This window comes from Xenia sp. Carnegie-2017, unplaced genomic scaffold, assembly GCF_021976095.1.
Source record: "Xenia sp. Carnegie-2017 unplaced genomic scaffold, XeniaSp_v1 HiC_scaffold_22, whole genome shotgun sequence".
NCBI lineage: Eukaryota > Metazoa > Cnidaria > Anthozoa > Malacalcyonacea > Xeniidae > Xenia > Xenia sp. Carnegie-2017.
This window is the reverse complement of record NW_025813485.1, coordinates 16,731,573-16,746,821: the sequence shown is the minus strand read 5'-3', so window position 1 is coordinate 16,746,821 and position 15,249 is coordinate 16,731,573. Positions and strand designations below refer to the sequence as shown.

Here is a 15,249-nt window from a genome sequence, read left to right as displayed (position 1 = left end):
AGCCTGTTTTTTACTTCTAAAACACAAATATTTTTGTTAATTTTCATAGCCTCTAGCGAAACCAGCCGGTTTTTTACTTGTGCAAAACAATTGTTTTGTGTTCATTCTCTGGATAAAGAATGAACACAAATTTAGGCCTGATTCGACATGGTTGTTTGAATGGGTAAAAACTTTAGTTTAAACAACTGATATTTGCACTATATACCACGTTTTAATAAACTCTTATCAGGCAAAACAGTCCTTTACCGAGAAATATCGGACCTTTGTATTTTTTAAAAAATCGTGGTGATAAATTTGTACTGGAAGGCATTTTTATTGCTTAGTTATTAACAACAACAATTTAATTGCATATTTAATAAAATGTACAAATATATAATTAAGTTTAAAGATTGGTAATCCAGGCATATTTAATGTATAAAAATGAGAGTTACTCCGGATTTTTGTAACATTATTTTATTGAGCTTTTGACTCGGTACTTCGAGCCTTCATTAGAAAGATGTTGGAAGTTATAAATAAATAGATACATACATTGACGCCATAGGTCAGGTGATCATGTCTTAAAGATCACGTGACAAGTATATACAATATCGTCGTTAAAACATTTTGCGGTCATTACTGTGATGAAAAATACAATGCCGCGCGAATGTCATTCAAAATTTAAGTTCTAGTGTGCTTGATGCTTTATGCTTAGACATATGAACAGTTTTTGAAGTTGATCTACATGAACTTCTTTCAAAATGACCATCAGCATAATAACAACTCTTTACATAGTTGCTTCAACTGTGTAATTGTACGCTCGTACCTATTTTTTCCAAGTATTTTCCACAGTTAAAAATTTTTGAGAAATTGTGCGTAAGTTTATCTGCTCTCTGCTCACGTTACTGACATATTTTGATGGTAAGTCTTAAAATGTCATTGTTGTTGATGTGCAAAAGAAACAACGTTTATTTGTTCATGATTGAAATTTAAGAGATTTTTCACGGCATAGTTATTAAATTGGCACTGCAAAAAGAAGAAATATGCGATGAAATACTTGGTGTTAAACGAATACAGTGGAGTGACTGAAGGCAACTTAAAGTACATCACAATTGGTCTACGTCGATTGAAGCTTTTGATATGCAGGTATGAAAATATCCAAAATCTTATTTAGTTTTTTCCATAGCGGGTACTTAACGCTGTAAAAAATTAAATCTACCATGAATTTGTTTAAAGTTTATAAAGGTCTTGATAAAATATATATTTACTTTTATAAAACAATCGAATTTGATCTCAGGTATTTCAGTTGTTGTATTTTGTATTAATTGTTTTCAAAATTGCTTTTCAGCCTTAGCAATCGTGACCATTATGATAACAGGTATAGTAAAGCCTTATATTTCATATACTACATAAAACCACGCGTAGATATTAGAGTTGAATGACATTCATTTCAAACCTGATTAAAAAAGCGTTTGAAAATCAAACAATATCTTGTATTTTTTTCAAGGACATAGCTATCTCATGAGTTTGGTTGTGCGATGGAAATTTATTTATAATTTATTTATGATTTATTTTATTTATTTTTTACAGTTAGTAAATATCGAAAATATTTACATCGCACAACCAAAAAACTCGCGGGCTGGCCACATTACTGTTTTTTGTCAATATTTAATGTATTGATAATCTTTTATTACAATTTTATAAATAAAGATTAAACTTCTATCATTTTATATAGAACTGCTAGCCAGAATATATCTCCCAAGCAATGGTAAGTCTTTTTGTTCCATGCTTATTTAAATTATGATTGCATACAGGGGGAAATGTGTGTACTGTTAGAGAGTAATTAAATACGGCTCGTCTCGCAAATATTTTTTGTTTTCATAATTTGCTCATCAACAAAATTTGCTCATAACTACATCACCTGCGTTTAAAGAAACTTATTAAAGTGTTTCTTCTGTTTTATTTTTGAAATATCTAGATTATATTGGCTGTTACCGAGATTCTAAAGAAAGAGGAAGAGATTTACCACATCTCCCCAACTCCCATAAACGAAACAGAGGCGATGTGTTATCGTGTGTGTTAAGTTGTGCTAGGTCAGGCTTTCGTTATGCAGGACTTCAGAATGGAAACTTGTGCTTTTGTGGCAATAGATTTGGTCGTTACGGTCGTGTATCAGATAAACATTGCAACATGAAGTGTTTACCCTCCGTTGGTGAACAAATACCAGCTGTAACTGAAGATGTGTTCGATTCCTGTGGCGGAAAATGGGTGAATTCTGTTTATTCAGGTTGCGTAAAATTACCACTTTCGTTGACATACTGTGCAACTCATTTGAACTTTTCCTAAATTAGCTACGTTGATACTGAAATTCATCCCATTGAAATTTTATTATTAAAGAGGAAACATTCTCCTTTTTTTGCACCTTGCACGATTCGTGTCATCAAATAAGAAAATTTCAAATCAATAAATTCAAAACTTTCGGCTGCAGATTTTATATTTGGCATTTCTGCTATATGTACACAACGAATAACTACATACTTTTTTAACAGGAAATCGTAATTAAAAGTTTTTTAAAATTAGCATATTACAATATTTCGCTTCATAAGCCTAGATAAATGGCGAGGTCTTTGTAAGCTCTGTTTTTGCATCATTTGTTAGTGATCGGCATATGTGCTTCCGAATTATGCGATCTATTCCACCATAACAATCACACGTTTTGTCAAAAATATCGTGAACCATTCATCATTTGTCTTTTGTCATTATTTAGTTCGTGGCATTCAGTATCAAGAAGCAAAAGACGTTTAACAAAAAAATGCAACATCAAGTCACATTTGTGAAAACTTTGGTTGTAGAAATTCTTCTATAGTCTTGTTGGCATCGATATCATCAATCATCTCTGCGTCTTCGTAAGAACAGCTGAACAACTGGGGAACATTTTCACAAATATTGTATTTAATTTCTGCAAAAGTAACGTAAGACACAAGTGTAACTATCTTCACTATTGTGCAAAATTGACATAAGTTAAACTAACCTTTCCTTGTTCCTTGAGAATCATACTCTAATGGATCGTCAGACCATGTAAACCATGCATTGTGCCGCAAAGACGACGGATGAAATTCTGTTGCAAATTGTACATTATCGTATTGTTTCTAAGAAAAAATGAGGCAAAACTTGTGAATATATCTCACTGTAACACTATTCATATGTTTAATTTCTTATTTCCTCAAAACTCTTATTGATTTCTCAACTGTAACTCAATAAATATATACTCTATATGTTAACACTGCTGGTGTACACTAGACTAAAAATTTCTATCACAGGAATATTTTTTCACTATGCACGTTACATATACATACGTCTTCTGAAAAATGTTTCTTGCTAAGATAAGGTGATTCTTCGTTAAATTTCTCTGTAAAAAAAAGCATTAATTAGGCAACAAAATAATGGCTTGCATATGTATGTTCATTTACGTTTCCTGTGAACTAAGTTCTTATGTCTAATATACCGTATCAATAAATATTCCATCTGACAACTTATAATCATAAACCCTTCGAATGTTCGTGTCAAGGAAGTACATAAAAGTTTAACATTATTTAGAAATGTTGTGGCAAATTATATTTAAGAATTAATCATTCCTAAGTCATTTTTTTAAATCAAATTTCTTAAAACCTTCCTGGAAGCGGTGATCGAACAGCTTCCGCTGAAATTGATAAACTTTTTTTGCATTTTGTCCTTTGGTCTTGCTTAAATTCTTGAGCTCAATCACATCATGAAGTGCATTCAAAGCACATCGAAATCTTGATTTCCAAAGTTTGGCATTTTTGTGATCATCGCCAGGCTGATATCTGTTCTTGTACAAGGCCCATTGTTTGAAAAGATGCGAGTTATTTTCCCATTTCCATCCTTTGTTTCTGCCATGTAGCCAAGAAATAGAGAATATTCTCTCTTCTCTATTTTCCCATTGCAATCCTGTGGTTTCATTAAGCTCGAGCAATGTAAGTAGCCAATCTCTTAGTTGAAGTCTACCATCCACCATATCTCATGGAAAACGGAAATATACAAAACATTTATTTGTCTTCGATATACAACTGATTGACTTGACTAACGTTAGGCGCGACGCAAACTAGACATGCGATTGTAATTACTCTGTAAAAACATTTTTAACTTTCTCTTTCCTTATTCTAAATTTAATGGTTCTGTACATCGGCTAGGTGGTCTTTAAATACATCTTTTATTGTCACAAATCATGAATGCTCACCGCGAGCACGTGTTTGTGAAAGTAAAACATCCTGTATATAAGATACTATGTTTAGAAATTTGTCCACACATTGATAGTCACTAAATTATTACGCCATCATACTGCTGATTCTTGCCAACTTATTTGTGGAACTACGTTATAATTCAAAAGAATAATACAAAGTACTCATTATTTAATTTCAAGTTTTTGAACACATCTTCCTACTCATTTCTGTTGATACATAATTACATCATATAATTATATTTTCATTTGTCTTCCGGTTTTCTATTAAGAGTTCCGTTTCTGTGCTACAAGTCTGCACTTTGCACGGTCATTACATTGCCATTCATAAACTTTTTGTCATTGTTTTGAGCATGCGAATTGCAGAACAAACATTGAGAGATTTTTGCACTTTAGCATATTACTCTCAAAAATTATAAGTATTTTCTTTCTTTAGGTTTAATCAATATTAGCCGTAGTTGAAAACATTAATTGTGAGGCGATGATTAAAAAAATCACTACTAAAACCAAAGTCACTGATTACGGCAATAAGCAATAACATGTTTGAGTTGAGCACAGTGCACTTGAGTTTACACGATAGCGTAGAATGTAGGATGAACATCACCGTTATTTTCTTGGAAAAGAATTTAACACCTCTACCGGTGATTCACTACATTAAAGACATAATTGTTTGTACTGGGCAATAGTTGTAGTCTGATGATGTTTTATATCTGACCATGGTTAAGGCATCTTATTCTATAAACGTTATTTATTCCATTATAATTTTATTTTGTGGATATTCTGCCTTGAACGTAAAATCTAAACAAAATTTGCATGTATGAACTAAAACAGTACTTCGATAAATGTGTGTGTCGCGTATGTACTTTACGGCCATTTAAGATTACAACCCGCCGAACGATATTCCTTGAATTAAAAATCTAGAAGTTGATCGAACCGAACCGCGAGAAAAACTTGAAGAAAGTAATTATTTTCATAGTTGTCGCATCTGCCACAATGCGTACGCAACAATGCAGAAAATCTCATTAGTTTGAATATGGAAATTTAAAATGAGCATTCGCAACAATTGTGTTTTGTGAGATATGGCGCGTACACAATTAGAATCCTCAGAATTCGTGGTATATATGATTCCACGAACTAATTTGAATCATCTATTTATAAACGTTTCATATACAAAAATTATTCTTCTTTCTACTGGATTTTTATTTTTTATGATTTCAAAAACCTTACTTTAGCATTCGCAGGTAATAATTAAACGTATCACAAAATTCGTATCAACCCTGCTTTCGGCAAATTTATGCAAGGTTGATCATTTAGCTGAGCTAGTAGCCTATTCATTGTAATGGATATAAAGTATATATAAAGCTTTTTAATGTTGTAACTACTATTCTTGGATCAAACAGATAAACACTATTGACAACACTACAAAAAAATCATGAGTCATTTAATGAGAACCATTTTCAGAAGGTCTCGTATTCTATGCATGAGTCATGTCCCTAAATTGTCGATTTTGTTCATAATTTATTCAGTTGATTTGTAATTTTTGTTCATAATTTGAAGCATTTTTTGTGTAAAGTAAAAATATCCCCACTGACATGTCGGTGCATCTATTAAAATCGTCAATGTCATTATTCCAAAAGGATGATTTCACTGCAATGTTTTAATTAGCTTGTTTTATAAATGTTGTTTGAAAACCCTGTTCTTATTCATGATACTTGATAAAACCGAGCAAAATTTTTATTTCGCCTCGTAAATGGTTCAATATAAAAATTATATTAAAATGGTTAATGACTGCATCTTATTTGTGCTGTCACGTTTGTGCCTCAGCTTAAAGTTGTAAAACTGTTGGAATCACATACATATTGACCGAATTCAAATCAAATAAGTAAAATTCAATACGTCTACGAATCTTAGCACGACAACATAGAGTAAGAAAAAATTTTCATAATTTGTTCCATTTTGTTAAGTGTTGTGTATTATATAACAGTTGTTTTATATAATAAAGGTTACACCTGAAACTCTGGTCATACTACTACTAACAATCCCATTGCAACGTTATCTTAAAGTTTTTGAGCAAAGTATTTGATCTGATACCATATTAGGCAGGCTTAACACTTGTGTCTTGTGATGTTTATGCTTGCTTTTTTCTTTTTCTTTAGTAATTGACAAAGAAGTGATGTACCACCAAACAATGAAATAGAAATAGGTATTTCTATTTCAATGTATGTTTACTTTTGAGAGTACTTGTTGCAGTCTGCCGGTACTCTATCTACAATTCTCTCTTGTGTATGTGCTCTGCAGTATTCTGACTTGCTATGGAAAGAGAGTATTGCTTCACTTCATATAACTGCCATGATGATAAGTTTTATGCTAAATATTTCAATCGAAATAAAAATAGTGTGGATGTATTTTATTCAAATGACTTCTCTGTAAGGATTATATGCTTACGTTTCTGCAATGATAAAAGCACCTTAAATAAATAAATGCTGCAATCTTTAAATAGTTGTAGCAAAACTACTTTGATTATTGAATAAAGCTCGAGAAAGTTTTAATTCACAAGTATAAAATGTATTTATGATTCAAATTAAAAGACCTTCGTTTGTAAAATGTTGCAACATTGCAACATGCAATTTTTTCCAAGGAAGTGTTGGTCGTTCTTTGCAACTCGCTCAATTTAAATGTATTAACAAAATATTCCTGCCATGAAAGTCCAAATGAGCGTTTGGGAGACGTGCACTCTGTCGCAACAGTACAATACAGAACTAAAATCATAGTTGTGTATTACTTCTTTCCAAATATATTTGTTGCTTTTTCATAATTTCATGAGAATGCACTGTGACAAAGTGATGAAAATATACATAATCAGAAGATTTCCCAATTAACGAACTTGAAATAACAAGCTTGTTTGATGTTAATTATACCGCCAAACCCCCAATTTCACTTAAGTGTTTGGTTATCACAGCAAATGAACAAGGCTTGTCTAACATATGTTCGTATTCTTTATAATACTATATAAATTTCGATTTGTCTTTTGAAAAAGTTGTATTTCATAATCATGAGAAGTCTCGTGGCTTTCGTTTTTGAGCTCAACATCATTGATATTGTGCTAATAAATGCTATACACGAGGCACGCTTTCCTGTTGACCAAATAAACTACACACGAGAGTTTATTTAACAATAACTATTGTCTACATTTCAACATCCTGTGTTGCGCATACTTTAAAGAACATGAAAAACACAAAAATTTCTCCAAATCCTAGAAAGTTCATGAATAATTCAACGAGTTGCTGTTTTGATACATTGTAACCCCCAGGAGAAGGTTTTCTAAACGAGCAATCTTTATCTTCTGCTGTTGTATATGTTACAGGCGCCGTGCATATATGAATATGATTTTGATTGTTGAAGATGTTTGAAAGCTGCTTACTTGAGGAAAGAAATACATTAAGAATATAAAAAAGAAGTTGAAGTTGCAAAAAACATCTTGATTTTTCAACCCTTGTCATTGAATACCTTTGTCATCCTAACACGCCAGAAATGTTGTATCACTTTCGATATATTTATAAGCCCAACGAAGAAATGTGGCTGCCTTGATAGTGGTCACTCAGTTTGAAGTGGTTAGTCACATGTTCATTATAGGTACTGAGAAACTGGGAAGTAGATAAAAATCACAACACGTTCTGTTGAATTATTTTCGTTTTAATTGTTGACATTCTTCACAAGAAAGGAATAAAAAGCCCGATACACGAGGACAGCCAGGTGTTGATTGACGTGAAATAAAAGAAAGTGGTTTTCTTCAAATTTTGTCATTTTCGTGTCAACTGTCGAGTAGATCATGAAAGGAAAGCGAGACTCGTTACGTGTGTGGCTTGAAAAAAATTTGAATGCAAACAAGATCAGAGGTCTTGAATGGAAAGATGAAAGGAAAAAGATTTTTAAGATACGTTGGAAACATGCATCAAAACATGGCTGGTCTTCAGAATTAGATGGATGTGTATTCAGAGAATGGGCAATTTATTCAGGAAAATTTAAACCTGGGGAAGAAGGTGCACAGGAGCAACCTAAAGTTTGGAAAGCCAACTTTAGGTGTGCTTTAAACGCTTTGCCTGACATTCAGGAGATAATTTCTGAGAGAGAAACGCGTGGAAACGAAGCACAAAAAGTCTTCCACATGAAACCACGAGATAACAAGCAACGCCTTGGTAGAAGAAATGTTTTAAGATACTGCAAAATTGGACGCTCGTCTAGTTATCAAGGTGATGGCTAAATACCTTTCAATCTTCATTTCATCAATTAAATTTTGCTATTATGTTTAAACTATTTTTGACATTGAATGAATTTGTTAGTGAAAAAAAATCGTTGCTTTGAAAAAAAAATGCTTTAGCTGGAATCCTTTTAATGCTCATTTGGAAACTGGTAGGCCATTAGATTCAAAATATTTCAGAAACTGAGAATTGAAAACAAAATCAGACATCGATAATATGAAAAGTCAATAAGGTTATTTCGAAAGAGAAATGTTTTTATGCCATATGCGTTAACAGAGTCGAGTAAGGAAACACTTCTTGAAGTACTCGTTGAATACAGAATTTTCGTTAAATCTATATATACAGTTTGCTTAGAATGCATTTTGTTCAAATTTCAAATGTCCAAAAATATAATGAAATATACGTCTCTTTAACCTACTAGTACTTGCACGAACTATGACAATCACCACATATGTACAAAATTCACGCTTTTCTATGTCAAATGTATACATATTAATTAGCTATAGCTAAACCCGTGGTTAAATGTTATAATTACAGGTCCTTGTTCGTATGCCAAATATGTGCATCAACCAAATATGTTTCAAGCTGACAATAAGGTTGGGATTGTATAATGTAATTCTTTGTTATACGCTGACTAATTGTGACCAAGCAGAATTAATGTAAAGACATCTCCTTATTATCCATTTTTAGAATGTTTGGTCTCATCGACCGATTTTTGGAAGATCTGTTTCAGAAAATCCTCCTCCTTTGCTACAGCTGTATTGCTCTTCCATCGAACGACCAACAGGTTTGATATTTGAGTCCTAACTACTACAGACACGATTGTTTGTCCGAATTTTCATGCGAATCAAGTCTCGGTATTAATGAAAAATTATTTTATAGATAAGGCTGCTCTTTCAAGCTACGTGAAAACTATGAAAACAAACGAACCAGTTTTACCAGAGAACAAAATAATCGATGTAAGTTGGAGTTCAATTTCTTATTCTTATTTCACACATAAGTGTTTAGGAATTATGATATATTTTCTTGTATGACTGTGCCTAGTGGCGTAGAGGAATTTCTGTTCTGCATCTGCATGGAATAAATGAAACTTTCTTTTGTACTTGAAAGCCATTCCTTGTAAATTAGAACATAAGTATAACATTGCTTTTTGAATATCTAAATTTAACAACGTAAAAATAAGTGCAAACAGTTAATATCAAAATTATTTTGAGACAAAAAAATACAATTTTGCTGATGCCAAACCTATTCGAACATATAACTGGGTTGAGTTGCAAATGTCAGATTTAACTGAGACGATTCATAAGTTGGCATATTTAGCCTCGAGTTCCATTCTCTTCCAGACTTTGGACTCATTGGAAAATGATCCCCCCCCCCTCCAACTTCTTCCCCGTCCCATCACTACTATCGAGGTAGCAATATATTGTTTTAATGGTGTAGTTATTGGCTGTAATAATGTCATCCAGAAGAGTTTTTTGACTGACAAATTATGGTTTTTAAAATTATATTCTTGTCATGCTTTTTCAAGTTAATTGATTCTTGGTCAAACGAGTTAAAAGAACAGCATTCACACGATACTAGATTTTTCCATACTTCACATAAGACAAATCAAGGTATGTCAAAGATCTTGAAATGAAAATTTATTCTTATTTAGAATATAATCATTGTTATGTATATTTTATTTGATGTAAAACCTGTTACTTCACATATCATATACACTTTCACAACAATGCATTATTTTTACTTTCCAAAATCTTGCCAATCAAATGAATGAATCACTGCTGTAATACTTAGCCTCATCCGCCAATTTTATAATTCATAACTACATTACATTTATTTAAGTAAAAATGTTATATACGAACCTATCAATGTATATTGATCATACTGTATGACATTTCAACCATTTTTTTTCAGTTGGTTATACAAACACGGACATTGATGTTTATCATAATCCAAATATGACCATTGCTGGTCAGCAGACCTCTTCTAGATCTTCAACATCTCGTTATTTTATTGGTCAAAGCACTGTCGATGAATCTACACAAACATGTGTAGAACACGTCACTCGTATATGACAGAATAATTTTAGTTAACGTGTGCGTATTGTGCATATATGCGACAACTATGTTTAATCAGTGCAATGCAAAGTTGCATGGCCACCAAGCTAGTATTTTTATAGCTATGTTTAATGGCTATAAGCTTCGAAAATTTTGTCCATAGTCAAAATCATTTTCGTTAAAAATTAAATAACATTTTGTTGAGTAAAGTTCTTTTCGTATAGAAAGTTTTGTTTCAGTTGATTTATAACACCGTCCGTAAGATGGACATTTAGGAAAGCAATTTTTGTCACGACATTGTTAACACTTGAAATGGTTGTTGCTCATCAAAATAAAATAGTAAGTTTTTTTATTTTGTTTTTTTCTTTCTCGAAGACTTAATGGCATTTTGTGGTTGAGAATGACGAGTCAATTTCAAAAATTGACTTATGAAGTTTTTAATTTTCAGGTTTGGTAATTTTTTCTACCAACTATCACTAATTAGAGTGGTGTTTTAAAATTTAGAAAACAATACTTCAATAACAAAATTTGAGATGCGGACCTGGCTTTGTGAACTACCGGCATGTGCCATTAGATATAAGACTGTCTATACCCGTTAGGAATTTTTCGCTAACATTATTGTATCAAAACTCGTTTTCTAACATATAACAGATATTGTCGTGACATTTTTGACATTGATAGTGAAAAATCATCAATTCATTAATTACCTAATTTATTTTTTGCAATTTTTTTTATATTATACATGTAATTGTGCGAAAATACTTATGGTACACTATAATCGGCAATGTACTCCTTCGTTTATTAAAGATGTTCAAATTTTTATCATACCATCATCCAACTAGAACGCATAAATACATGTGTAACTTGAAGTAAACAATAAAAATATTTATCTGCACTGTGTGATATCATTTTCTAAGTCAGTTTAACAACCAAGAATCATATGGAACCTTAAAAACGATGGTTTACATAGCGATACGTAATTTTTTTGTCAATGTCTTTGACGTGATCAGATCAAGATACATGATCAATAATAACGAAGAGGAACATGATGACAAAGAAATTTACGATGTGCGTTATGGAAGTCTTGCGAAAGAAAGCCTGAAAGCAAGTTTACAAATATTAATTACCACAACGTCTTTGGGAATAGTCTCACTCTACATTAGTTTTTCAGGAGCAAGTTCTGTTTTAACATCATGGAGAATATTTGACATTCTACAGATAAGTTTGGCCATAATTTTGTTTGTCTAAGTTGTAATATACACTTTGTAAAAGCATCTGCGTATCAAGTTTTTTTGTCTAGTCTTTGCTTACGATAGAGCTTTAAATATAGAAAATTCATTAAAGATTGGGGGTTTTCACTTCCCTGTTATTTGGCCAGTATTATTCGCTATAGGGTTTAGCTTAGTGTATGGCGGCATTTTTTCTCTTCTAACAACTCTTTACCAAAAATAGCAGGGTCTGTTGCATTGAACTTCCTTACAAAATATTCTTTCTGTATGATCATAAGATACAACATTGCTCCTTTGTTACTTGATATAAGCAAACAAACAAATCTATCGAATGTGATAGCTTTTGCTCCAATTTTGTCCATATGGCTTGAAGAAATTATCTCTGTGTATCATGTCTTCATCAACATGTCAAGAATTACCAACAGAACGTATGCTGTAACTTACGTTTTTTTGTGTCGTGGATTAAGTATGATGTTCTATGATATATTGCAAGCAGATTTCACAACAAGCATTTGGTGTTTTTTTCGAAGTTGTCTGATCGGAAGTTTTAACCGAATAGTCTGCTTCATGCTAATAGAATACAAAATAAATGGTTGGAAAAGCCCAATACTTATGATTGTCGATTCTTCACAGCCCACGAGAAAATTCAAGATATGCTGCTGGACGTTTTAAGTACAATTGTATGCCAGGCTTTTGTTGTACTGTGTTTAATAGAAAAATGTGACACTACATTTTGGGCTGTTATGAACAAAGCTCTTATCAGGATTGCAGTCTGCGTACTCATAAAATTTTTCTTCTGCTCGGTTTTCATCTTTGTTCTTGTTCGTATGGGTGGCATTCCATTTTTTAGAGTCTGGCAGAGTTACAGGATACAGCACATTCTGGTTAACGTCATCATTCTGTTTATAGTGTTCTTCATGATGAACTCAATTATTCAAACTTATCAAATGCAACTACCATTCAATAAAGTAGACGAAAAAAATGAATGGCTAATAAACAAATTAAACAAGCTTAAGAGCAGTGAATATGAGAATATAAGTTGTTCACTGCCGGATCCCTTTAGTATCCTTGATCGATTTTCACAATTTACTTAAAAGAAAACACATAAAGATATACGAAATTCATTCTCCATGGAGTGCAGTATTTTTTTCAATTACTCGAAAACTCATGTACAGTTGTTTCGAGTGCCACGAATTCGTAGCTACACAGAAAAGATGGAAAGGGGGTAATTTGCTATGGCAAATCCTTAAGGCCAAAGGACATAGAGAGGAGAGAGAAATGCTGGTTATTATATAGTTCACTAATTTGTAGTAGACTTTTATCCATAAATTAGATTTAGTCTACTGGTTCATACAGACAAGAAAACTCTTAGGGCCATACAAGTAGATGGGAGAGTCAATTATTTGATTTTTTCCCAATCTGAACTCTCCACACGCTTTTCACATCTAGGACAGTAATATCTCTCGTACACTTGAATTATGTTTTAGCTATTTTTATTGAATATTCTGTTGATAATACGGCTGCTGATGAAATGGATAATATGTAGGGTAACCTATATAATTATTATTATTGTTATTATAATATTGTCCAAAATTTCTGTAAAACGGATTCTTCTGTTGTTGTTGTTGAAAGTTTGGTGATGATTTCTTGTTTGTTTTTTGCCTTTGGCCATTAAGTGGATGTTTATGAAATTTCAAATATCCTTGGGCAAGCTTTTTAAGATCCAAAACCAGATATCCGGGGTCTGATCTCGAAGGGTTGATTTGATCGTAGTCCATACCATATATCATTTTTGGCTGATTCTCAGGATAACGAGATGAGCTAGATTGCCCCCACTTGTTTGCTAGGATTAACCAATAATAAAATATATAAATGCTTGGATGTAAAACAAATTTAAAGTACCGCCTACCTGCAAATAAAGGATTATTTGGAACAAAATTTTTCTTTAAAGCAGTTTTCACTTCCTGTTGGATGACGTCTGTCAAATAAAAGATCTTTATTGCTTATGCAAGTTACCATACATTTCAAATACACTGTTTTAACGTTCAATTGTCCTCACGTTTTATTTCGTTGTCAACAATGTCAAATCTATTTGGCACAAAGTTTCTTTTTGTCATTTTGTGTTGAAGATGTTGAAGATGACCTCTCGGTATTGACAAAGCTAAAAAAAGTTATCTTAAAAATCATTAGAAGATAGGACATTGTACATTTTCCCTACTTTCTTCCAAACAATGTATTCACTCTGTTTATTTTCCAATAAATCTACTAGTGAATTGAATTCTGAATTGAAACAATCCATGCAATTGCCTCAGGTCTTTTGTTATACAAAAGAATTTGTTTGATACAGCAGTTCGCCTGAACACTATGAATAGCCATAATGTATGTAGACTAGTACTTTGTACCAAATAAAATGAAACTCAGAATTGTTCTCAACACACCAGAACAAAAACACGTACAGAGGAAGTTTTTCTAGCTGAAACGGATTTAACAATGTGGTGAAGTACGTCAGAACTAATAACTTTTAGTGATAATAATAAGTCCTCTTTCGTTTTGATATAACGACAGAAGATTTTTGCATGCTTAATGCAACTAGTAATTAGCTACCTGTTTCACTTGTTAGAGCCACGAATAGCAACAAAAAAATATGATAGGAAATCATTGTTGTTGTTGGATAACACACAACAAAACTATTTCTTTATTTCCATCATTAAAATAATTGTTGTGTACAACCAATTTGTGATTGTTGAAGTATAAACTTTTACCTGTTGCTTGGAATGATGTGGTCATCGATAACCTGATGACACAAAACTTATGGCGTTAAGTAATTATTAAGACAATTTCTTATCTCTTTACTTCGAACATTCCCTGATGTTGTAACGTTAAGTTGCTATCTCTGCAATAAGTAGACTATAGAAGGAATATCAGTCTAGCCGTTTATTTAATCTTGCCAAGCAGGACTAAAACTTGCCGCCTGCCTACTGTCTTGAACACATGTTATTATTGACCACAAAATCAATAGACCTTCATTGAAATAGTATGATATTTGTTTTAAATATTGCGCATAATGTGACTGGATACCCAGGCTTTGTGTAACCAGCCCATTGTGTTCAGCTTAACTTTAAAAAGCAGACTCGTTTATTTAAAAGCAGTTCATACAAAATTCTGGTCGTTAAACGAGTAAATTGACCAAACTTATTCGCTAATATAATGGTGAACTTTTGGCCATTGCTTTCACAGCCTTTGCATTTCATGAATTGTTGATATCAGTATACAGTTATTTAGTATTGTGTGAATATATAATAGCAGGAACTCATCAATAGATTGACTAACTGGAAAGAAAGACTGGATTATCTTTATGAGTCTACGACTGTAAAGTACTTCTTGAAAACTTCATGTTACTCAATATGTGCGTGACCACTCGACAAGTTACCATGACAGTAAATAAATTAATATGTTCCATGTAATACGAT

At 32.4% G+C, this 15,249-nt stretch overlaps 4 protein-coding genes across 6 annotated transcripts; 2 read left to right on the top strand and 2 right to left on the bottom strand.

Moving 5' to 3' along the window:
* The first annotated feature begins 444 nt into the window (after positions 1 to 444).
* On the top strand, positions 445 to 3,257 carry LOC124445756 (kremen protein 1-like). 2 transcript variants are annotated; one of them, XM_046996507.1, is made up of 5 exons: positions 445 to 1,122; positions 1,325 to 1,354; positions 1,712 to 1,744; positions 1,955 to 2,263; positions 2,744 to 3,257. In XM_046996507.1, exons 2-5 carry the CDS (start codon positions 1,345 to 1,347, stop codon positions 2,779 to 2,781), a joined length of 390 nt encoding a protein of 129 aa, XP_046852463.1. In that variant the 5' UTR covers positions 445 to 1,122; positions 1,325 to 1,344; the 3' UTR covers positions 2,782 to 3,257. The 2 variants fall into 2 exon arrangements, with proteins under 2 accessions (XP_046852463.1, XP_046852462.1); XM_046996506.1 differs by lacking the exon at positions 445 to 1,122 and adding an exon at positions 1,149 to 1,221.
* On the bottom strand, positions 3,003 to 4,438 carry LOC124445755 (interferon regulatory factor 2-like). The gene is made up of 3 exons (XM_046996505.1): positions 3,646 to 4,438; positions 3,333 to 3,385; positions 3,003 to 3,125 (listed from the first exon to the last, which is right to left on the bottom strand). Exons 1-3 carry the CDS (start codon positions 4,010 to 4,012, stop codon positions 3,003 to 3,005), a joined length of 543 nt encoding a protein of 180 aa, XP_046852461.1. The 5' UTR covers positions 4,013 to 4,438.
* Positions 4,439 to 7,624: 3,186 nt separating this feature from the next.
* LOC124447061 lies at positions 7,625 to 11,445 on the top strand. Its single transcript, XM_046997963.1, has 6 exons — positions 7,625 to 8,484; positions 9,031 to 9,089; positions 9,184 to 9,280; positions 9,376 to 9,452; positions 10,022 to 10,106; positions 10,408 to 11,445. Exons 1-6 carry the CDS (start codon positions 8,064 to 8,066, stop codon positions 10,566 to 10,568), a joined length of 900 nt encoding a protein of 299 aa, XP_046853919.1. The 5' UTR covers positions 7,625 to 8,063; the 3' UTR covers positions 10,569 to 11,445.
* Positions 11,446 to 13,255: 1,810 nt separating this feature from the next.
* Positions 13,256 to 14,576, bottom strand: LOC124447004. Of its 2 annotated transcripts, none has more exons than XR_006948575.1 (4): positions 14,384 to 14,576; positions 13,839 to 13,954; positions 13,689 to 13,757; positions 13,256 to 13,622 (listed from the first exon to the last, which is right to left on the bottom strand). XR_006948575.1 is itself a non-coding variant. In XM_046997902.1 (4 exons), the coding sequence occupies exons 1-4, from the start codon at positions 14,436 to 14,438 to the stop codon at positions 13,273 to 13,275; spliced, it is 576 nt and encodes a 191-aa protein (XP_046853858.1). In that variant the 5' UTR covers positions 14,439 to 14,569; the 3' UTR covers positions 13,256 to 13,272. The 2 variants fall into 2 exon arrangements, 1 of the variants encoding a protein (XP_046853858.1); XM_046997902.1 differs by having other exon boundaries at positions 13,839 to 13,940; positions 14,384 to 14,569.
* Between the last annotated feature and the right edge of the window lie 673 nt (positions 14,577 to 15,249).